Source organism: Ostrinia furnacalis, unplaced genomic scaffold (assembly GCF_004193835.3).
Source record: "Ostrinia furnacalis isolate ACB-3 unplaced genomic scaffold, ASM419383v2 OfSCF4337, whole genome shotgun sequence".
NCBI classification, from domain to species: Eukaryota; Metazoa; Arthropoda; class Insecta; order Lepidoptera; family Crambidae; genus Ostrinia; species Ostrinia furnacalis.
In genome coordinates, this window is record NW_021134576.1 from 105293 (window position 1) to 130482 (window position 25190).

General features: G+C 39.1%; 1 protein-coding gene across 3 annotated transcripts; it reads right to left on the minus strand.

Moving 5' to 3' along the window:
• Positions 1–181: 181 nt before the first annotated feature.
• Positions 182–7084, minus strand: LOC114359380 (uncharacterized). 3 transcript variants are annotated; one of them, XM_028313761.1, is made up of 3 exons: positions 6616–6711; positions 4028–4240; positions 182–778 (listed from the first exon to the last, which is right to left on the minus strand). In XM_028313761.1, the coding sequence occupies exons 2-3, from the start codon at positions 4234–4236 to the stop codon at positions 292–294; spliced, it is 696 nt and encodes a 231-aa protein (XP_028169562.1). In that variant the 5' UTR covers positions 4237–4240; positions 6616–6711; the 3' UTR covers positions 182–291. The 3 variants fall into 3 exon arrangements, with proteins under 3 accessions (XP_028169562.1, XP_028169560.1, XP_028169561.1); XM_028313759.1 differs by lacking the exon at positions 6616–6711 and adding an exon at positions 6849–7084 and having other exon boundaries at positions 184–778; XM_028313760.1 differs by lacking the exons at positions 4028–4240; positions 6616–6711 and adding an exon at positions 2860–3104 and having other exon boundaries at positions 185–778.
• Positions 7085–25190: the final 18106 nt, after the last annotated feature.

Consider the following 25190-nt stretch of genomic DNA (forward strand, 5'->3'; position numbering starts at 1 on the left):
TATATCTTGTTTCATTTTTACGCACTTTGAACCGTTTTACATTCTTTCTTAGTCCTATTTTACATTGTATGTAAGTTTAAAATAATACAAATCATTGTTGTTTTATATTTTTATTGTATATAGCAAATTAAATGAAAATATAATTCATTTTATTATAGCTTAATGTAATATTTTGTAATATATGAAATATTTGTGTACTCACACAATATGTATAATGTTAATAAAAAGTTTTACGCTGATTAATAAAAGCGTACAAAGTGATTAAACCAGTTATTTCATACAAAAATAAATTCATTTCGGTTTCACAAAAACCTTCATCAATTCCTGCGGGGCAGTTGCCAGCAAAGTCCTCAAGTCGGTATTCGGAGACCCTGGGAATCGCGTCCACAGATCGTTGGTCACCGCTGCATAGTTTTGCATCAGAACGGCTGCCATGGTGACGCCGTCGGTGTTTTTAATCTTCGCGATTTTCAGTACGAGCGGTAGAGTGATTTTTTTGAGCAGGAGTTTTCTTAGGGCGCATACTAAGGGGAAGAATGTGAATTGGGGGAAGTGTTCTGTTCCTGATACGGCTGAGAGATATAGCTGGCAGCCGATGAGGTCTTCGTTGTTCCATACCAGGCCAAGGGCAGCGGCTTCGCTTGCCACGATGGCTGGGAACCGCAGATGGTTCTCGAAAGCGTACGCGGCCACGAGACCAGTCAAGCGGTTGTAGGTAAACTCGTAGTCTTCCACTGGAATGTTAGCACCAGATGTGTTCTTCACCAGAAGCGGTGTACTGCAAGAAATTTTTGTAAGTATTTATAGTCGTTAAGTTAACCCTAAGGCCCTTTTCCCCTGGTTCGGTTGCCGGCTAACCGGCGCCGGGTACCCGGTGGTGAAGTGGATGCTGGATTAATTACGCCGGTACATGTGAAAGCTACGTACCATGCCCATACACCGGATTAATTACGCCGGTACATGTGAAAGCTACGTACCATGCCCATACACTTCACCACCGGGTACCCGGCGCCGGTTAGCCGGCAACCGGGACATGTGAAAAGGGCCTTACTCTTCCCGCGGGTTTCGTAAGAGGCGACTTAGAGAGCAGGGACTACACATTAATCAAAGAACGGGCAGCAGCACGGCAGTTAAACATCAATCTTAAACTGCGATCTCCAACCTGCCTGCGAAGCGTGGTAATTACGGCAAAATCTTCCACTAAAGTGGAGAAACAACAACTATTTTTTTAATATTGCAAGTTAACTTAAAGATGCAATATTAAAGTCAAAGTATTATTTGCAAAGTATAATAATAAAATTAAAGAGACGAATTGCAGTAGTGTAACAGTTGTTAATGCAACTATATTCAAGTACGCATTTATGATTAAGTAGCTTTCCGCCCGCGGCTTCGCCCGCGTGGAATTTTGTCAGTAAACACAGAAAAACTTTATCGCGGCGTTCCTGTTTCAAAAACCGGGATAAAAACTATCCTATGTCCTTTTTCGGGACTCAAACTATATACAGTGTGTCCGGGCATGTAGTGATCAAACTTTAAGGGCGTAATCTATGGACAATTGTATCGGTGAAAATACTTTAAATTTGGGGCTTGACCTATTNTGGTGAAGTGTATGGGCATGCTGGATTAATTACGCCGGTACATGTGAAAGCTACGTACCATGCCCATACACTTCACCACCGGGTACCCGGCGCCGGTTAGCCGGCAACCGGGACATGTGAAAAGGGCCTTACTCTTACTCTTCCCGCGGGTTTCGTAAGAGGCGACTTAGAGAGCAGGGACTACACATTAAACAGAGAACGGGCAGCACTCTCTGAGAAACATCAATCTTTTAAACTGCGATCTCCAACCCGCCTGCGAAGCGTGGTAATTACGGCAAAATCTTCCACTAAAGTGGAGAAACAACTAATTTTTTAATATTGCAAGTTAACTTAAAGATGCAATATTAAAGTCAAAGTCAAAGTATTTATTTGCAAAGAATAATATTAAAATTAAAGAGACGAATTGCAGTAGTGTAACAGTTGTTAATGCAACTACACTCAACATCAAATAAACCGCACCTTCCGCGACGCGAACTTTAAAGATTTTCTTCTGACACACTCATGGTACCCCGACAATATTGGTGTTAATTGAAAGCTCAATAAATATCCTTAAAGAAAAACACATTTAATTTCTTAATAAAAGATTAACATACTATATTAATGTGACTTGAAAGAAGACCTTACTTTGGGCTCACCTCTGGGATCAATTAGACCAAATTTTATGGTTATAAAACCAAATAATGATTACACGTGTCCTCTTTAACTGGATCCTTCTAAAGACACATTTTTAGGGTAAAAACCTTTCCTTGAATGAAATGAAGTTTAGAACTAGGCTTTTAAATGGTGCCAATATTGGTGGGAAGTGGGGATGCATACGTTTCAAAGTGCTTGTCGCGGGAGGTGCGATTTATTTGACGACGAGTGTATATTCAAGTAGGCATTTATGATTCACTAGCTTTCCGCCCGCGGCTTCGCCCGCGTGGAATTTTGTCTGTCACAGAAAAACTTTATCGCGGCGTTCCTGTTTCAAAAACCGGGATAAAAACTATCCTATGTCCTATAATATATTAAACTATTATGTTGCATTTTTACTATAAAATTATCAGTTCACGGGGCTTATTGCAACAATATCTTTTTTAACGGTAAATAAGATATTGTTGCAAAATCCCGTGAAGTGATAATTTTATCCTGTGTCCTTTTTCGGGACTCAAACTATATCTATGCCAATTTTCATTAAAATTGGTTCAGTGGTTTAGCGAGACAGACAGAGTTACTTTCGCATTTATCATATTAGTATAGAAGTATGGATATAGGTACTAACTTTTTTTCTAGATACATCTTGTCTACCATGACGCTTTCCCCTGGCTCCACGGTCTTCAAGCTCAGCCTTAGCTCGTGTCCCCTGGCCAAAATCTTCTCAATGTTCTCGCTACTCCGCAGGAACTCGGCCTCTCTATACACGGCGTAGAAAGTAGACCCAATGAACTTGGTTGTCTCTTTCTTTTTGTCGGAAAACTCGAATTTCTTCATGCTTCTGTGGAAACAGAAATAGGTTTGTAAAGCCTGGTCCGTGAGCACGTAGAATTTTGTCCAATGACCCCAAGCTACCCATTCTTATCGCTCGCGCGTAATTATATTGCTGTCGCGACTGTTCGACGGGCGCCCGCAGTGAGTGTGCGAGTGCGACAGCAATATAACTACGCGCGAGCGATAAGGATGGGTAGTTTGGGGTAGGCATGGAACATTTCATGAATAGCAGGTGAAAAATCATATGAAATGAATTTCATTAATCACACCTGCTATTTTTCTTCACATAGACTGCTATAATTTCGCAGTCAACGAAATCACGAATCACATGAATTTCATTCATTGATTCAAGCGAAGTCCGTGAGCGCTGCTCTGCTAAGTGACCGAGCGAGTAAGAAGGAATGATTTGATCATGTGCGTGTTAGAAAAGGACAAGAGATGTGATGACGAATGAAACTGAGCATTTTAAATATGAACTTTAAACTCAAAGGAGTAAGGTTTAGATTTCCTTGTCATGATTCGTATGATTTCATTAGATAGCAGGCAGATGAAATGAATGATTTTTCGCTAGTCGCGCGGTTAGAGCTCTTACACACGAGCAGCACATTGACGACAGCAAAGGCGATCGCAGTCGCCGTCACTTGTCGGCAGCTAGCCGTCGACGTGCCCGCAGCAAGCTGTCGACACGTCGACGGCAGACGTCGACGAGTCGACAGCTTGCTGCGGCGACCGTGTCGGCGTACGTCTTTGTACAGGAGCCAGCCAGTTGAAAATTGATTTCATTGAAGAAACACTGTTGTTGCATTTACGTCGTCGTCGACGAAAGAGAAAGAACCGGTCATTGTGGGTTTAAGAAATGTTATTGAATAGAGAACGAGACTACACACACCGACGCCNAAAGCGAGACAGACAGAGTTACTTTCGCATTTATAATATTAGTATAGAAGTATAGAGGTACTAACTTTTTTTCTAGATACATCTTGTCTACCATGACGCTTTCCCCTGGCTCCACGGTCTTCAAGCTCAGCCTTAGCTCGTGTCCCCTGGCCAAAATCTTCTCAATGTTCTCGCTACTCCGCAGGAACTCGGCCTCTCTATACACGGCGTAGAAAGTAGACCCAATGAACTTGGTTGTCTCTTTCTTTTTGTCGGAAAACTCGAATTTCTTCATGCTTCTGTGGAAACAGAAATAGGTTTGTAGACATTCAAATACATGTTGCGATTGGTAGAATACAGGGTGGCCAGTATGAAATAGATTAGAAACCAACCAGGTGAAAGTTGAAAATAATCACAAAATTAACTCTTATCTCCTAAACTAAGCAAAACCGTAAAACATACGAGTACATGGGGGTGATCTAGATACACCTTGATGTAAGCCAATCCAAATTTAGATTCCTTACATTGTAAGGAATCTAAATTTCCCGCGCCCCACCATTTCCCGCGAATGTTTGACTGTTATCGGTACACGCTCATTTGTAGTTAGTATACAGGTTGTTTCTTGTTTTAAGGTGCAAATGGTGCACACTTGTCATGGTTCTCGTGGCCTAAGTATTCGCACGATCCTCGCACCGGCAATCGATAGGTATGAGAAACATCTTATCCTATCATTACGTATCGATTGAAAACTTGAGTTATATTCAGTTACATTGCCTTGTTATTGAGTTATCTTTTAAAGTTTGTTTAGTTTATCATGCTTAGCAATAGGCTAGATGACAAAATTTTAATTATTTGTCCGTCAGACAGGTAGGTAATTAGCAAATATTAGACTTGTCTTTTTATTTTCTTTCATAACTAAATAATAAGTGCTAATCGAATTGATATGTCGCGTGACGTCACTTGGAGTAAAAATGCTCGAAACTAAGCTACACTTACAAAAATTATAGTATGAAAACTTGAGCAAACAATACCCGAATATTCCGATACTTATGTATCTATCACCTCTCACTGCCTTGTCAACCTTTACAAGAAACACCCTGTTCAATATTATTGGCCTATTTAATTTAATGCAATGAAATTATGGAGTAGTAAGCCTGCTGATGCGTGAAAAGAAAGAGATAGTGTAACTAACATAAAAGCGTACTTAAGCAAGCACTTAATTTTAGACACGCCATCTTCTGCTGACTAATCGTACCTACTCGATACAATACTTACCTATGTACATTCTACACAAAAGATAAGAATNAACTGTCATAGCGCCTGCTTAAGGCCGCGGATGCTTTATCTAGGGGGGGTTTGAAAGCCAAATGGCGGCTCCTTTACGCCAGCATTTTGAAAAGCATTGCGCTTTACGGGGCTCTCATATGGGTTGACATCCTCGACAAAAGTCGAGAGGCCCGCTCGAGAAGAGAGGTGGTCCGCCGCGTGGCTCGGAGGACGAGGCGCACGATACCCTCGCAGTGTGTGCGGCGTGGGCTCGAGGCGCTGGGCCGGGACCTCGTGATGGCTAGCATAGTCAAAGCAATGCTGGACAGTAATGAGGGCTGGGCGGCCATAGCCTCCTTCTGCGAAAACGTCATGTTGCAAAATGAGTCCTCGGAGCGAGAGCACGAGGACGAACCAAACGCGCCCTCACTCCGTCGGCGGCGGAGGGGTCAGAGGAGGGGACAATATGATCGCTTCCTGAGGTGGAATTGTGTAAAGCAATCGTTATCATTTGACAGTTCATAACGTACGATTATTCTGTCAAACGCTTTGTTTAACTGACTTTATCGTACGATATGAACTGTCAAATGATAACTATTGTTTTACACAATTCCACCTCTGATTCCCCTCCACGATGATGGTCAGCGGCTGATAGTGTGGGGGTGCCCCCGCCTGCATTGCACACACCATCTCCTCCGTCAGACGGGAACAGCTGCGTGATCCCAGCTGTTCTAAGCGCCCTGAGCTTCTCTTCTCGGAAGCTCTGAGCGCCCGATTTGCCGCCCCCCTGGGCGTGCCGCCCGCGTGCGGTGCACGCATTGCACGCCCGCTTGCGGCGGCCCTGCCTATAATTATGCCTGACCTCAATAATATTGGCTTATTTAAATTAATGCAATGAAATTATGGAGCAGTAAGCCTGCTGATGCGTGAAAAGAAAGAGATAGTGTAACTAACATAAAAGCGTACCTAAGCAAGCACTTAATTTTAGACACGCCATCTTCTGCTGACTAATCGTACCTACTCGATACAATACTTAACTATCACTATGTACATTCTACACAAAATATAAGAATGTTTACGTACTCTATTCATAACCAAGGGTCATTGTACCTACTTGTCGAATTACCTCTATCGTATAAATAAAATGTTATAAGTGCTATTGATTCCCACTCACTGCACACCATAAGTGCGAGTTAAATGTAAACATTTAACTGAGCGCATTATACTACGAGTATTATAAAATAAAGGTAACTATTGTGAAAGGACTAAAATGTTTATTAGATTGTTAAAAGGATGGAAGTAATAAATAACTAGAAAAATAAGTTAGATCTCGCTAAAAAGTTTAATAAAACATCAATTCCGTGTGTCAATAATATGAGATTCGTCTTATTACACTATACCTACTTACCTACTTATTTGTTGACAAAAACGCGAATTAACTTCAAGGAAAGTTAGTTAAATGGATAAAACTCTTGTTAACTTTCTTTAATAGATAAAATCATTATTGTTTACTTACTAATCTTACTATGTGTGTTATTATTTATCAGTTTAAAAATAGCACTTTGTTTGTTTTTGATAAAAAGTTAGGTATGTAAGACATTGATACCTACTTTGGCCTTCTAATGAAAAAGTGCAACTCACCTGATTTTTTCACTGAACAGCTACAAAATAACTTTATTTTGGTGTTATAGCACAGAATACACAAAACTGCGTCCGAATTGTCGAATATCTTGAAACAGAAGCACTCTCTAATCTGTGAACAGACTGAATGACTCACGAACACATTAATAAATACCTCTAAAATACAAAACATTAGCTAATATGGCATGGCATTGTATTGCTACAAACAGTCGTGGCCATTCTTATCTTAACAAGCTGTCGCTTTCATCCAGCATTCTATAATTAACACGTTTTAATTTTGCGCTTTACAAAAGCGCTTTATTACTTGAGAGACGGGAGCGGCGTGACTCTATGCCTGCTATGCTCTATGCTCAGTACTTACCCTGCGTAGTGCTTTGTTTTTAAAAGCTGATAATCGACTTGGGTTGTGGTATCGCGTCCAATGATGTAATCGATTCATTCAATTTATATTCGGACTCGATTATCAAAAGCCTAGTTGGTTGAACTCGCTTGGAAAAGAAACAGTTTTATGGAAACAGTCAATAAATGTATTTATGATGCATTCATCATTTCGCTTATGGTTATTTTTGTGGTACCCTTATCGACTTTGAAGTTTCCTATAATTAGACTGTCGTATCTAGATTAATTATTAGCATTGTTTCCAATTGTCTAATTATAGCGTTCTTTTTATGATTTTTATTATTACATACTTTGCTTTGGAGTTTGGTGTTATTTATTAAATAGATATTTAAAAGTAGGTATTCAACATTTTGAAAACTTAGTTAAAGTGCTTTATTTCTCTGTTTATTTCCAATAAACCTCATTCGTCGAAAACATAAACACAAATAAACGCTGCGAGTTTATCTTCAACACGAGGAGCCATTACACTCGGTGGCGCGAAACTGCCCTATTTTGTAAGTATAAAGGAATACATTTGTCAAAATTACCGCTCGCGCGGAATAACTAGACGGCACACAACGGCTCTCGTTAGTCGCGCATTTCGTGGCCCCACCTCATACATTTTTATGAGAGGCTATATTATCCACCCATGTCTTGGTGTCAAGTTGTGCTGTTGCTAGGCAGACCTTTTCAATGTGGATTAATGGTAGGAGTAGTTTGCCACTGCGTTGTCAAAATTCAAGTATAGTCAAACAAAATAAAGTTTGCGTTAAAAGTCGTATAGTGGGAATCGAACCCACGACCCTTCGCTTGCTCACTTATGACATCGTGGGTTCGATTCCCATCTCAGGCGATTCAAGTTATTTAAAATTCACCAAGAAATAGGTACTACTACAGTTTTACATTTATCAGCACGATTTTTTGTTTCTCGCCCTTATTTACTAACTTACTTAAGTACTTCCTAGGCTCTTAAATAAATAATAAGTTGATGATCGAGTTTAATCAATGAAACCACGTGTAATTAAAAAAAAGTTTTACTTACTGAAGTACCTGCTAGTTACTCTTAATATTTTTTTTAAAACTAAGTCCTTTATCGTAATGCGGACTAAAACCAGATCACTAGACTAGTATGCTATGCGATAATCATTAGTTTATCTAAATTAATTAGTTCAAAAAGAATAACCTAACTATAGATTTTCGCCAGGTCGCCACGACAATATGTTTTAGATAATTATTACCTATCGTCGTTTAAGTTCTATCACCACGTAAGTAATTTTTTGGCGGTTATGCCATTTCGATGCCATTCGTTAGAGAATTGAAAGACACGCGGTTTCGCCCAATCTCCTGAAAAGTTGCAAAAAATGACTTACGTGGTGGTAGAACTTAAACGACGCTATATTTCTAAACTGTCTTTATGTGTTTCTTTTCTTGTGTCGTTTACTGAGACTTAAAAATCGTCGACATTGTAACGTGATAATATTTCTATTATAGCTTGTGCAGTAACATACTGGATACTTAAGGTACTATGAAGTATTTGGATTAAGGTAATAAAAGGTAACGCTAAGCCGATCAGAAAATCTGTCGTTTCTTTAAATCAAATCGTACATTTACAAAGCCGATCGGTTGTATTGCTGCAATCCGCTGACGTTGCAATTAGACGACGGCTTAATAGCATTGTTTGGTGATTTGATACAGCACAAGTGGAGTTAGTAGGCTCATTTACTTATCTATTAATACAGTTACAGTACATAGAATATCACTTAAAGGAAAAATACAGCTGCAAATCACTTATAAATCTACGAACCAGTTACAATGTTCACAGTTTATGCCTTATATCAGTGGTTACATATTATCTGCCCTGTAAGTGCCTATTCACTCTCGTCTTGAAAAGGCCCGGATTATAGTGTTATTAGTAGGTACATTAATTTCAGACAACGTGCATGTGGATGTAAATAAGACTGACGAATTTGTGAACTATACTTCCAAAAAGCATCTTTTATGGCTCTATACTCGCTGAAGACTGGTCCATAGCCCGGCTTGAACCTTAGTTTAAACCCAGCCAAGCCCAAGGGCCAGGATGAACGCCGTGATAAAATCTTATCGATAAAATTAGACGACAAATGTATGGGCTTATCGCGTAAAATCGATAAAATGTCGCAATAAAAGCTTATCGCGGCGCGCATCCTAGGCCAGTCTTTATAAGAAATAGTGAATACAAAAAACTGCAATCTTAAATCCACTTGCGCATTTTAAAACCGCGAGCCCACTGTCCAATTTTATGATGTTTGACAGATTTTCATGTTTGCTTTTAATATAATTGTGTATCAGTTTATCTGAGGCTTAGAGGATTACACGGGCGCCGCCGGCCGCTAAATTGAATTGTAATATGGTATCGTTATTAATAACTCCGGTGGGGTGCAGGGCTGTGCCAGAGTTTACAGATTTACTCAGTTTAAAGGAAAATCTTACTCTATTAATATGGCTTGCCCGACGGATCAGCAAGCTGAAGTGGCAGTGGGCAGGGCACATAGTACGCAGAACTGACGGCCGATGGGGCAGCAAGGTTCTGGAATGGAGGCCACGTACCGGAAAACGCAGCGTGGGACGTCCACCCACAAGGTGGACCGACGACCTGATAAAGGTAGCAGGAAGGCGCTGGATGCAGGCCGCTACCAACCGTTCGATGTGGAAGACATTGGGGGAGGCCTATGTTCAGCAGTAGACGTCCTGTGGCTGAAATGATGATGTTGATGGCTTGCCCGTGAAAGATTGTAGCAGTAATGTGGTAAAGTAAAGGCTTTCTTGTAGAAGTAAAACTTAAGCAAGATTTTCCATTGAAAAAGAGCAATTTTGCTTGCCGGCCGATTGTTCTATTTTTTTACTGAGCTGTAAGACGAAAGTGTTATTATTTTTACGCCACGATAGCATAGACATTTTTAATCGCTCTCAAAACCTTTGACCACAGAGGCAATTAAACTCTATTTATCTCAAAACTCTACCTACCGTAAAAACTGCATAGAGTTAAACGTAGCATCATTCTTAAGGGTTAATAAATTACATATTTTATAAATAACCAATCAACCTCTATTGTACCGAAGAACTTTATCTCCAGCATTTCAACCCTATCAGATCCTGCAACCGCGCTCGCCGGAGCGTGCCATTTTTTCCGCAAATTTTAAGCGTCTCCCCGTATTCCACGAATCAGCTATATTTGTACAATAACTGCCCGCCTGGGATCGCTCCGGGCACAATAGGTTCTTTGTTTAACGACGTATTTCTATTGCGCGCGTGCTGAGTTTTTTGAATGGGACCCATTTCACCCGGGCCGAGGTTAGTTTTGCACATGCCTATTATAGGGTTGACATACGTTTCCTATTGTAATTGAATGTTTACGCGGAATTAAGTTTTTATTGTTGTTATGAGCGTTTATGAAGTTGTTAGTCTTGCTAGTTTGGACGTGGAAACACTTGGTTAGTGTTTCTTTCGAAGCTTTTGTAGACCTAGTGTGCTTCTTACTTATAAAATCTTTTCAGTAGGTAACTTATCTTTCGTTTAAATTGAACACTTATGTACTTCTATTACACAAAATAACTAATCTTAGCTTTAAGCAAATTTAAGCAAGGAATAAGTAAAGATTAGCATTACATTTTATATGCTAAGTACCTACTGAATTTAAAGTGGCTAAAGGTGATGTACTATTTATTTATTTAGCTGAAATGTCGATGAGAGATCGCCTCAACCAAATTAAATATTTACGAACGTATTGTAATTGCATCCAGCCATTGTAAATTATTTCTCCACTGCAATAACCAGCTTAAACTGTAATACGGTTAACAAACCGATTGCGGGACATTGAGTTATAATGTATGTTGCGGGAGCATCGAAACGTCCATTATTTCTCCACAAAGCGATCCCACAATATTTGCCTTTACGTTTGCGCACAGTAATCGTGTTAGTGGTCGCCACCATAATATTTGTATGGTTTTGTACCACGAACTCCTCCTATATTGTTCTGATTATTCGTTGCGGTTCCAATGACAGTTTAATAACTTTCTCCCGGGACAAACTTGACCGTCACCGGTTGGGTTTTTATTGCCGGTCAAGCTGTAGATTCTGACTATACAGAAGTTGCAGCGGTGGAAATAGTCCCGTTGGTTTTGTACTAACAAAGTTTGTTCGTTCCTACGATCTTTTCAACCAAATGACATCTATTGGACAAAGGCCTCCCTCAAGGATTTCCATAACAACCGGTCGTTGCTGCCCGCATCCAGGTGTTTTCCGCGACTTTCACTAGCTCGTCGGTGCACCTAGTGGGAGTTAGACGTAGTGTAGGCAGACCTACACTGCGTGTACTGGCCCGTAGCAAGAACTGTTGAGACTATTCAAAAAATTTTTTTACAGTTAGGTATCTGGGGAGATAACATTTTTTCTATAACTTGAACGCAAGCTTAATTCCATTTCATTGCAATGATTTAAGCGCACCCTATATTCCATAGACTCTCTCTAACTAAGAAGGCCTTTTTCGGTAATCATTCGCCAGTAATCGCTTTACCACAAACGCTATTTACCGCTCCACCAAGTTTTGTCGTAAATATAATGTACAACTTAACGAGACGGTTCGGTAGTCACTGGCTGAAGGAAGACTCATGTATAATAGCTGTGATTATAAGAACTATTATATTTCTTACATCCATTTATTGCGGTGAGATGTAGGTACATTATTAATTATGTTGGACAAAATAAGAAAATAAAGTGACATTAGGTATTTTTCGACAACTGTGGATTCGTTTTTGATCACTCATTTACTGTTTTAACGCATCTTCGACTTTTGAAGAATAATGTCAGAAAACATTCATAACATACCTAATTGGTTTGTGAAATTTCGGGTGCTACTTTGAATTCGAATGCTTCAATAATACGCCCCCTCCGCCGTTATAAGTACAAGATCGATTATCTTAAAGACTTAGACCAATTAGGGTGATATAAACTTAGATTGATAGTTCCGTTTGATAAGGGACCATAGTAATATAGATAAATATTTGGGACGTGTATGTATATGTGCCCAGGAAAGGGCCTATGTACTGAATAAACTATTTAATTTCATTTCATATCAATCTCTGGGTATTACAATAGACTTAATTAATATGAAAGCTCTGACTTTATACTTTCGTTTTGAACATCATCATCATTTCAGGCCGAACATAGGCCTCCCCTAATGTTATCCATGTTGTTCGTTTTGAACATGTCTCGCTATAATTTCATTGAGTAAAATTTTAAGCAAGTGAGCCAACAAATATATTTCTAGAGCGCATCTGTCTGGTATTTAAAAGGGCGGAATAACGTACGTATTTAATTCGCAGCAAGTTTTCGCCGCCCGCCCTGCGCCGCCGCCCGCCCGGAGGAGTGGGGCGCGTTTTAACTTTCCGCACCGCTGCCGGCGCTACCACTACTAAGGAAAAATATTAATCCATGTTTTGTATTTTCATGATTGTTCTAGTTATCATCATCATCATCATTTCAGCCACAGGATGTCCGAACGTAGGCGAGCTGAACATAGGCCTCCCACAATGATTTCCATATCGCCCGGTTGGTAGCGGCCTGCATCCAGCGTCGTCCTGCTACCTTTATGAAGCCGTCGGTCCACCTTGTGGGTGGACGTCCCACGCTGCGTTTTCCGGTATGTGGCCTCCACTCCAGAAGCTTGCTGTACAGCAGTTCAATTAAGTAGGTATATGCGTTTGAAAAAAAGAAGCTCAATAGGCTCTACTTTTTGTATCCAAGTTATTCAAAATGTATGCGAGTTATTTCTACTAGAATCTTAATATGTAAGTCTAGATATTAGCACGTCACTACCTTGTTTAATATACCACGCAATTTTGTATACCCATTCTTATAAGATACACCATACAAGAATGCGTGGTAAATTCAGCGAACTGCTCCTGAATCGAATGTACCTACTACTACTAAGTATTTCTATTTATTAATATATCAACCGGCAGACAGTGGTGACTGAGTTTGTTGCGGCGCTTCTTCTCAGCACTTGCCAAATGTTGGTCTCGAAGCGCTGGTAGGGTAAAAAGATTAATGAGACATGTAGACTTAGAGGCTCCTTAATTTTAGTCTAAACAAATAAAGAAATTTTGACTTTGACTTTTGTATAGAATAGAAAAACTTTACTTTTACTTTTTGGGTCACTGAGGGCTAGTGTGAGTTTACATCAAATGTCGTCAATAGTGAGCCCGTTTAAAAAATCTATGAAGAAGCTCTTGAAAGTATCCGCTAGGGACATACTGTACCATCCGTCATACATGTATTTTTTTAATGCGCTCACCAGTGACGTTTGATGTAAACTCACACTAATGCCCGTATTCACAAACATTACTAAGAGGTCTCACAGTGCGCGTGGACGCACAGGGTGACACACGAACCAATCACAAAGCTCTTATTCAGCGCTGTGCGTTCCGTTTTCTAATTCACATAAGCAAGCATCGTTTGTGAATACGTGCGTAAGCCCTCAAGTGGGTCTAGTCAAAATGCNTGTGCGACCCTAAGCTTGATACCGTGGGTTTATTTGATTGATTTTTTCAGTCAGGCTATTCGATTTTTACAAGTTATTTAAAAATAATTTTACCGATTTATTTTGAAATGCAGTTTTACATAACAGCGCGATTATTAGTTTCTTGTCCTTTTTTTTTATGCATAACAAGGCAGGTATTTGACCACAATCGCACCTGATGTTAAGTGGGTTGCAGTCTAGGATGGTACATATCTGCCCTGTAAGTGCTTATTTACTACCTAGGTACTTACTTAAGTACTTTCTAGGTTCTTAAAGCTAAGTTAATAATAAATTGATGATCGAGTTTAATCAATGAAGCCTAATTAAATACGTGTATTTTGCCAAAAAAACTGCTACTGTTAATGTTTGTATACCATGCTATCATCATTAGTTTATCTAAATTAATTAGTGGACAAAGATTTAATTAACTTTAGATTTTCGCCACGACAATATTTTATAGATGACTAGCGACCCGCCCCAGCTTCGCACGGGTGCTAAGTATTATAAACCTTCCTCTTGAATCACCCTATCTACCTACTTATTAAAAATCCGTTGCGTAGTTTTAAAGTTCCAAGCATACCTAAGTCCTACATAAAGACAGACAACTTTGTTTTATACTATGTAGTGATAGTGATTTAAATGTAGATAGGTAGCTATACCTATATACATATATATATCCTAAACTCTCTTTCTGTGTGTTTTGTTTCTTGTGTGATTCTTACTCTTTGTGTCGTTTCTATTTAAGCTTGTTCAGTAATATTCAGTAATATACAATAGTGACTGAGTTTATTGCGCTGCTTCTTCTCAGCACTGGCCCATTTATTGTCCCGAAGCAGTGGTAGGGTTAATATTGGGACGTGTAAAAGCGCTTTTTTAAAGCCTATTTGCAAAAATAAATGAATTTTATGAATTTTAAATTTTTTACTTACTATGAAGTATTTGGATTAAGGTAATAAAAGGTAAAGGTAACGCTAAGCCGATCAGAAAATCTGTCGTTTCTTTAAATCAAATCGTACGTTTACAAAGCCGATCGGTTGTATTGCTGCAATCCGCTGACGTTGCAATTACGACGGCTTAATAGCATTGTTTGGTGATTTGATACAGCACAAGTGGAGTTAGTAGGCTCATCTTAAATAATATATATGTATAACTCAAACGTGACTGACTGACTGACATAGTCTTCTTCTTCTTTTCGTGTCGACAACAAACCTATATGTATACAGTGTCAGCCCAAAACTCCGCCACAAGAGTGGCGTTGTCAGCAGCACTCATCAAATCCTCCTGAGTGCAGTTGCTTGGGCACTCAGGGCACGACATAAAAAACTCATAAAAGTCATTTATTTCTGTAAATAGGCTTAAAAAAGCACTTTTACACGTCCCAGTATTAACCCTACCACTGCTTCAGGACAATAAATGGGCCAGTGCTGAGAAGAAGCAGCGCAAGAAACTCAGTCACTATTGTCAGCCTCTTTTTCAAAGGTTTACAGGCTTTCAAATGTACAAAGTTATAAATATTTATGCTAGCTAGGCAGTAACGCATCCCAAACATTTTTATCTTTTAAATAATCATCGACTTTATAGTAGCCGTAGTAGACATAGTGATCTATCAACGCACAGCCCAAACCACTCGGACGGATCGGGCTGAAATTTGGCATGCAGTTAGATGTTATGACGTAGGCATCCGCTAAGAAAGGATAAGGGGGTAAAACGGGATCCACGCGTACGAAGTCTGTGATGTGGAAAGGGCTTAAGTATTAAATAAACTTTTTGAATTTGCTTGAGCGCAATAGCTACGAGTACTTAGAATAGCTGCGATGAGCTATACAGGGTGACTTTGAAATCGTTGGCATCCTTTAAAATAAGACTACTCTTGATACATAGTACATTTGCCAAATATGAGACATCGCGGCGCGCATCCTAGGCCTACAGGTGTAGATGTGATTTACTCGTAACTGCGATTTTATCCAGTTCAATCTAGATAGAGCTGGGTCTGGTTAATCCCATAACCGGTCCGCAAGAGACTCCTGTATGAAAGAATTAAAACAATAAACAACAATCTTCGAACGCGATGGAGGACTGTTGTGGACGCCCTGCTGTGCCCCATCTAGGGGACATAGGACCTTAAGTCAAATTAAGTCGAACAACAATCTTAAATCCACTTGTGCGTTTTAAAACCGCAAGCCCACTGTCCAATTTTATGATGTTTGACAGATTTTCATGTTTGCTTTTAATATAATTGTGTATCAGTTTATCTGAGGCTTAGAGGATTACACGGGCGCCGCCGGCCGCTAAATTGAATTGTAATATGGTATCGTTATTAATAACTCCGGTGGGGTGCAGGGCTGTGCCAGAATTTACAGATTTATTGAGTTTAAATAAAAATCTTCACTCTATTAATATGGCTTGCCCGTAAAGGATTGTAGCAGTAATGTGGTAAAGTAAAGGCTTTCTTGTAGAAGGAAAACTTTAACAACATTTTCCATTGAAAAAGAGCAATTTTGGAATTTTGCTTGCCGGCCGATTGTAGGTACTACTGAGGTGATGATTGGTCGAAAATTTGTTAGTGTGTTATTAAAGTATTATTATTTTTACGCCACGATAGCATAGACATTTTTAATCGCTCTCAAAACCTTTGACCACAAATGCAATTAAACTCCACATATCTCAAAAGGCAATTAACTCTACCACCGTAAAAACTGCGTCGATGTTACCTGATGATTCTTGTTTGTTGATCAATCACAATATAAAACCAATCAACCTCTATTGTACCAAAAAACTTTATCTCCAGCATCTCAACCCTACCATATCCCGCAACCGCGCTCGCCGGAGCGTGCCATTTTTTCCGCAAATTTTAAGCGTCTCCCCGTATTCCACGAATCAGCTATATTTGTACAATAACTGCCCGCCTGGGATCGCTCCGGGCACAATAGGTTCTTTGTTTAACGACGTATTTCTATTGCGCGCGTGCCGAGTTTTTTGAATGGGACCCATTTCACCCGGGCCGAGGTTAGTTTTGCACATGCCTATTATAGGGTTGACATACGTTTCCTATTGTAATTGAATGTTTACGCGGAATTAAGTTTTTATTGTTGTTATAACAACAAGAGTTTATGAAATTGTTAGTCTTGCTAGTTTGGACCTAAAAACACTTGGTTAGTCTTTCTTTCGAAGCTTTTGTAGACCTAGTGTGCTTCTTACTTATGAAATCTTTTCAGTAGGTAACTTATCTTTCGTTTAAATTGAACACTTATGTACTTCTACTATACTTTCTATTACACAAAATAACTAATCTTAGCTTTAAGCAAATATAAGCAAGGAATAAGTAAAGATTAGCATTGCATTTGAGATATTATGCTAAGTACTGAATTCAATAAAAGTGGCTAGTGATACATTTGGCTTTGGAGATCGCCTCGACCAAATTTATATTTACGAACGTATTGTAATTGCATCCAGCCATTGTAAATTATTTCTCCACTGCAATAACCAGCTTAAACTGTAATACGGTTAAGCAAACCGATTGCGGGAGCATCGAAACGTCCATTATTTCCCCACAAAGCGATCCCACAATATTTGCCTTTACGTTTGCGCACAGTAATCGTGTTAGTGGTCACCACCATAATATTTGTATGGTTTTGTACCACGAACTCCTCCTATATTGTTCTGATTATTCGTTGCGGTTCCAATGACAGTTTAACTTTCTCCCGGGACAAACTTGACCGTCACCGGTTGGGTTGTTATTGCCGGTCAAGCTGTAAATCCTGACCACACAGAAGTTGTACTAATATAAATGACGTCTATTTTTCCATCCTCCAGTTGCTTCCCTCGACTTTCACTAGATCGTCGGTACCTGAACTGGGAGATCTGCCCACACTACGTCTTCCGGCCCGTGGTCGCCACTCGAGAACTTTTCTGCTGAGAATAGTCAAAATATGTTTTCACAGTTATCTCCCCGATCATAACATTATTTCTATTACATGAACGCAAGTTTCAATTCCATTTCACTCCAATTTTAAGCGCACCCTATATTCCATAGACTCTCACTAACTAAGAAGGCCTTTTTCGGTAATCATTCGCCAGTAATCGCTTTACCACAAACGCTATTTACCGCTCCACCAAGTTTCGTCGTAAGTATAATGTACAACTTAACGAGACGGTTCGGTAGTCACTGGCTGAAGGAAGACTCATGTATAATAGAATAGCTGTGATTATAAGAACTATTATATTTCTTACATCCATTTATTGCAGTTCATACGTGAGATGTAGGTACTAACACAGAATAATAATAAGTACTACGTACAGAAGTTTTACTTCGCGAAGGTATTTAAAAAAATGTATGCTCAAGGCTCAGTGTCATTAACAATATGGTGTAATTTAGCCTGTCTCAAGAGTCAAGCACCATTTTGTTGACAAAAGTCAGTTAAAATGATGTGACGTGAGGTGCCAAACTGCGGAAAATGGCGGAGGAAATACATGATTTAGCATGAATTATCATGAATAATATTAACTACTTATTTACCTATCAGTGTCTTGAGGCAACTTAAAAAAGTACATTCTGTGTTTTTATTATTATTTAGGCAGTTGAATACTGCACAGTATTTAGTACACCATTTTCTTTACTTTCTTCCGCTTCCATCATACACAAGAATACGCGTGCGTGAGTCAATGTTCGCTCGTATGTGAGGCATTGTCGAATAGTATCCTGTAGGTGGGCCATCGTGCGTGTTTTGTTTTCGATGTAAACTCGTGGAGATGAACAGGCCTGTACCTCTAGTACGAAAAACTTTCGAGTTCGTTTCGTTGCGTATTCAAAGTGTCATCGAAAAATTTTGTATGAAAAATTAAACAGCGCCCCCTAGGGCGGCTATAATATAGGGGGCGCTGTTTAATTTTTCATACAAAATTTTTCGATGACACTTTGAATACGCAACGAAACGAACTCGAAAGTTTTTCCTACTAGAGGTACTGATAATAACTAGACATTAAACAATGTTGGACAAAGAGACAGTCGATATTTTTCGACAACTGCTCAGGACAACTTTCGATTCGTTTTGGATCACTCTTTTACTGTGTAACTAACGCATCTTCGACTTTTGAAGAATTTTCTTTTATTAAGGTTATTAGCAATTTGTATTGCACAAATTACTATTAGTCCCGTTAGCCCCTCGTGTTAAGCTAAATAAGCTTGTGTTACGATCGGGCTCAACACAATAGTCGAGCAGCGGTGGGATTCGAACCCGCGTTCCTCGGATCTCGAGTCGGCTAGTCCGACCCATTCACCATTCGGCTATCGTAGCTATAATACATTCAAAACATAATAAATTGGTTTATGAGAATTCTCTTGCTACTTTGAATTCGAATGCTTCAATAATACGCCCCCTCCGCCGTTATAAGTACGAGATCGATTATCTTAGAGACTTAGACCAATTAGGGTGATATAAACTTAGATTGATAGTTCCGTTTGATAAGGTACCATAGTAAGTACCATTTGGGAAGTGTATGTATATGTGCCCTGGAAAGGGCCTATGTACTGAATAAACTATTTAATTTCATTTCATATCAATCTCTGGATATTACGATAGACTAAAGTCATATTAAAGCTCTGACTTTATACTTTCGTTTTGAACATCATCATCATCATCATTTAATTTTCAGAAATAGGACGTCCACTGCTGAAAATAGGCCTCCCCCAATGTTTTCCAAGTTCATTGTTTTGAACATGTCTCGCTATAATTTCATTGAGTAACATTTTAAGCAAGTGAGCCAACAAATATATTTCTAGAGCGCATCTGTCTGGTATTTAAAAGGGCGGAATAACGTACGTATTTAATTCGCAGCAAGTTTTCGCCGCCCGCCCTGCGCCGCCGCCCGCCCGGAGGAGTGGGGCGCGTTTTAACTTTCCGCACCGCTGCCGGCGCTACCACTACTAAGGAAAAATATTAATCCATGTTTTGTATTTTCATGATTGTTCTACATAGTTATCATCATCATCATCATTTCAGCCACAGGATGTCCGAACGTAGGCGAGCTGAACATAGGCCTCCCACAATGATTTCCATATCGCCTGGTTAGTAGCGTCCTGTAAGTAGGGGTTCTGCGTACTATGTGCCCTGCCCATTGCCACGTCAGCTTGCTAATCCGTCGTTTTACATTATGTGGAACATGGGCGTAGCCAGCCTTGTGCTCAGGCTGAGTGGGGCAACAGTCTAAAATAATAAGTAACTCATCATCATCATCATCATTTCAGCCACAGGACGTCCACTGTTGAACATAGGCCTCCCCCAATGATTTCCCGCCCGGTTGGTAGCGGCCTGCATCCAGCGCCTTCCTGCTACCTTTATGAGGCCGTCGGTCCACCTTGTGGGTGGACGTCTTACGCTGCGTTTTCCGGTACGTGGCCTCCACTCCAGAACCTTGCTGTACAGCAGTTCAATTAAGTAGGTATATGCGTTTGAAAAAAAGAAGCTCAATAGGCTCTACTTTTTGTATAGAATAGAAAAACTTTACTTTTACTTTTTGGGTCACTGAGGGCTAGTGTGAGTTTACATTAAACGTCGTCAATAGTGAGTGCGTTTAAAAAATCTATTAAGATTTTAGCTCTTAAAAGTATCCGCTAGGGACACTGTACTATCCGTCATACATGTATTTTTTTAATGCGCTCACCAGTGACGTTTGATGTAAACTCACACTAATGCCCGTATTCACAAACATTACTAAGAGGTCTCACAGTGCGCGTGGACGCACAGGGTGACACACGAACCAATCACAAAGCTCTTATTCAGCGCTGTGCGTTCCGTTTTCTAATTCACATAAGCAAGCATCGTTTGTGAATACGTGCGTAAGCCCTCAAGTGGGTCTATTCAAAATGCCATCGCTAACCAATAGGAAGCTTTCGATAATTTCAGCGCCGCGTCACCAATCGCAATGAAAATGGCGGGTGTTTCGATTAGATTTTGATTGAGTCTTAAATGCATGTTGGCTAAGCCTTTGTATGGGAAATTTCAATCCAGTCTTTCGATTATCGATAGGTAGGGCTTTGCGTTTCGATTTTTTGCTTTTTTGTTATCGACCACTTTTGCGATTTGTTTGCGACTGGTTTGCGATTTTAAAGTGCGTTTTGACTAGATCCACTGACAGCTTCGCGTCCGTTGTTTCTTGAAAAATGCTTCAAAAAAGAGAATGTCTTTATTCGTTGGACTTGTCGAGTTCTCAAACATTTCAGTGGTAGGGGCAGTTATTCAATTAAGTGGAGGCCCGTTGTAGCCTCCACACTTTTAGTTATGTCTCGCTGTCGGTGTAAGCATTAACATTTACCTTATTACGACCACATAAATTGAGTAAATGATTTACGAATTTGTTTTGTAATTAATTTAATAACTTTTGCGCAGTCAATCATGATTGTGATTCGATTTTAGAGGCAGAAAAATGACTTTCTGTGACGGACCGAAAACGGGTGAAGTCGCGCGCAAAAGCTAGTAAGATAATAAAAATGCTTTTAGGTAGATACAATTATTTACATGTAATTTTTCTTATTCATAGTCGTTAACATTGAACAAAACAAAACAAAAAAAAAATAGTTCAACCAATGTAACAAAAGTGTCCCAACTGAAATTTTGCAAAAAACAAACGAAAGTGTCTAACGAAACTCAATAACAACCAACATTAATAAACTAGCCTAAAAAGGCCACACAAACCATAATTGAAATTACTACACCCTACCTTAATCACTTTGTGTTGCAACCCGACTCCGCTTCATTATGCCTGATAGTTGGACGTCTGGAATTACCTTACCCTTATGTCGGTTTTGGTTTAATTGCCTGTCCTATTAGTTTCTAGAAGTGGCATTATGGTTTCTGTAGGTGTAGTGAGTGCGTGTACTTTATACAATGGAGCTTTGAAGTCTTTATTAGAATACAATTACTTACTTATCTTTCTACGTTGCTCTAATTTTGAGATTTATGTGTGCATTTCTTTTATTTTATATTAACTTAAGAGCCGATCTTGATAAATTAATAAAGAGACATTTTATCGACCTTAAAAAAGCAACCTTTTTCGCGAAAATAAAACAGTGGTTAAACAGGAGATTGACGACAGAAATGTAAAATCTGGTGTACTTATAATCGTAACGCTTCTATACAAAAAACTAAAGTACCAATACCAATCTGTAAAAGTCAAAAGTTGGAAATACCATGTAGATTTATATAAGGCAGATCTCAGACACATTTTTGGATTTCCCTTAAACAATATGCCCCAATACCATTGCCAAACCAGGTAGCAACCGCCAATTAAGCCGTAACGCACACTGAGCAAAGCTGCGGGGTCATTATAATGTGAGCGAAAGAAAAATCCTAAATTAATTGGCGAACATTTAGGCAGATTACGTCTGCGGATCGCTTTATTATCGTCCTCTTAAAAAACCTTTCAAAACATGAATTACTCATAAAGTACATTGAATTATGAACCGTATTAGAAGATGTAAGAGTCTGTTTTTAAATGGGAAACTTTATATTAGAATATTTGTATTTTTGCGGTCGCGTGCGAGTAATTACCTGTGTATTTTTCGGTCTTTGATTAAAAGCGGATTTTCTTTAAGTGTACGAAGTAAACATCTTTTTATTTATTTTTATTATTTATCACGAACTGAAAAGTGGCTGTATCTGTATCTGGCTCTTTGAGTATGATGAATTTTGCTAAAGTTAAAAAAGTGACAATTATTTACTTAGATGCGTTATAAATACTGTATTAAAATTAATTTTAAAAAGTGATTGGTCATCTACTAATGGAATTTTTGCATCGCTGTTTTAACAACAATCAAACAAATCTAGAATAATAATAATCAAAATAATTACAAAACGTGTCTATTATTTACCTAACAAGCAAATGAGAGAGGATTAATTCAAAATTCCTAATCCTGCCGAGTTTAAACTGCCAATATTTTTGTATGAAATCGGCCGTGAAAGCATTATAAGGGCAGCACACACTGCTGGTATAAGGGCGCCACCGCAGCGCGTGCGGCGTGACGACTCTTCATTATGACAGTATTGAGCATCAATTCGTCAGGGGCGAGACAGAGTCGATATCGATGTTTTGAGAAACATCAACATTATTCTACAGGGTGAATTTGAGATCTTACTCATGATACATAACAGTACATTCCCTATACCTATAAGATAAATCCAATGTTTTATTACAATTTTGGGTATAAGAATCTCACCTTCAGAATCAGACTTACAAAAACCAACCAAAGACCAAGAAAAACCACAATCAAGAATCGGTCGTACAATGCAGAGTGCATGGTGAATTATCTGCGGAATTCTCGTAGTCATATTTTGGGCCAAACAGAAGAATATTGAATCGACATCAATAGTTACAGACATTCCCCGGCTCTATAAAACATCAATTGGCGACGCAACAGGGGCGCGCAACCCTTCAACTCGGCTTAATTCTATAATTGAGGGTTAAATCTGCCGACAGACGGCGCTGTTTATTATGACACGTGATTATTCAGTTCATGATTTTCGCCGCAGTCGGTCGCCGCCTTATCTTGATGCCATTTGAATATAGTTTTGTATGCGTAGAGCTTTAATTGGCTAGATATTGGAAAGGTTTATGGCTGGTAGTTAAGAGATTAGAGATTTTATTTGTGATTGTAAGACAAGAGAATTTAATAACAAGCTGAATAAAATGTCTTTTTCAGCAAGTGTTTTTTGAATGGGCGTACAACACAATACATTATGTTAAGAATTGTAGCTTTTTTAGTTGTAATAGGTGAGAATTTTCTATGAAACCGAGGTAGGTAGGTATCTGGGTAATCTGGGTAGGCTAATATACGACTGCCCATACAAGAAGAAATTAAGTAATATTATGTACATAAATACCTCAAAACTGTACAATCTTGTTAATCCCTCTGCAGTAAAACTCTAATTAATTATTATCATCTAAAAAGTTTATGGTTAAAGATATATTATGTCAAATCTGTCGAGTTTAGATAAAATATTACGATACGATACGAATTAATTATTATCATCTAAAAAGTTTATGGTTAAAGATATATTATGTCAAATCTGTCGAGTTTAGATAAAATATTATGAAAATATTAAAACTTAAAATCTAGTGTTTTAAATTAAAAGTTTACTCAATGATTGTGGGCACCAATTATAAAGTTTCAATAATACTGCTCAATAGCACTGCTTGCTACCTACTCACACTTCAGAGTGGCTTGTTAACATACGACTTTGATTCAATTTGTTATTTAGTTGTTTCAAGCATATTTCAATGAATTTATTTAGAATATCTATTACCCACTCTCCGCAACACGACAGTTTATTTTAAGAAATAAAAAAATTTATNTTTTTTATCTAGATCATTCAAATTTGAAAAAACAATTTATTCTGTTATGATAATCTAACTAAAGATAGCGATATACATATAGTTCATTATCTATTTATTTTAGTAATAACTTAGGACAGAAAACAAAACTTATTAAAAACGAGAAAAGGTATTTCAGAAGATTAAAATAAAGAGGGCAAAAAATACTTATCTGTAATGTTGCGATCAAGTGGACTAAGCAAAATTGAAATCAAACCCTGAAACTTGAAGCCGTGACTCAAAATAACCTCCCACGAGAAAAACATAATCCCCTGAAACTGTAACTCCAATCCGAGCATAAAACAATACATAGATACTCAACGCCCACTACCCCGTGCTAGTAGGTACTTCCCGCGAAACAACCCTGAATATCACACCGCATAATGGGGCCGTATTTTAATCGAACCAACAAATTAATGCCATCATACTTGTAATTTCAATCACAAAATTAATTCAGGCGCCTTAAATAAGTGTGGGGATCGATAAGAGGGTGGGAGGTGGGGGGGTTGGGGCGTTATCGGTAAATAAGGTTTTGCTCGAGCGCGGGTTGGGCGAGCATTCGCGTGGAGGCGGGGCGAGCGAGGCGTGGCGCGATTGGCCGCGACGGCGAGCCGCAGTCAGGCCTGGCTCACTCCGCGCGGTACATCCGATAATTACCTACAGCGAAGCGCCCCGCCGGCGGGTATTATATCAGTCGAGTGTCACGCGCGCGCCCCTCAGGACGCTGGCGTGCGTTGTAGTATGATTATAATTCTATGATCGAAGTATTATTTAAAAATGGACATAAAGAGAAAGAAATATTGTGCGGCGTTCGGGTGTTAAAATTCGAAAAGAAATCTACCGGATTTATCTTTTTTTTTTCGCTTCCCAAAGATGCTGAAAGGTATGTTGGCCATGTAGGTAATAAATAATTCTTAGGATAGTTATAGGAACCTAACCTACCATGACTACTGCTCAGAATTCGTTCGTTCGTTTCAGCCAAATGACGTCCACTGCTGGACAAAGGCCTCTCCCAAGGTTTTCCATAATGAATGCATACTTAC

Excerpts from the sequence above, each read along its gene's own strand:
- LOC114359380 (XM_028313761.1), bottom strand. The coding sequence starts at position 4,236 with ATGAAGAAATTCGAGTTTTCCGACAAAAAGAAAGAGACAACCAAGTTC. Across the intron at positions 779-4,027 it reads AAGATGTATCTAGAAAAAAA|TACACCGCTTCTGGTGAAGA; the intron begins GTTAGTACCTCT and ends AATTTCTTGCAG.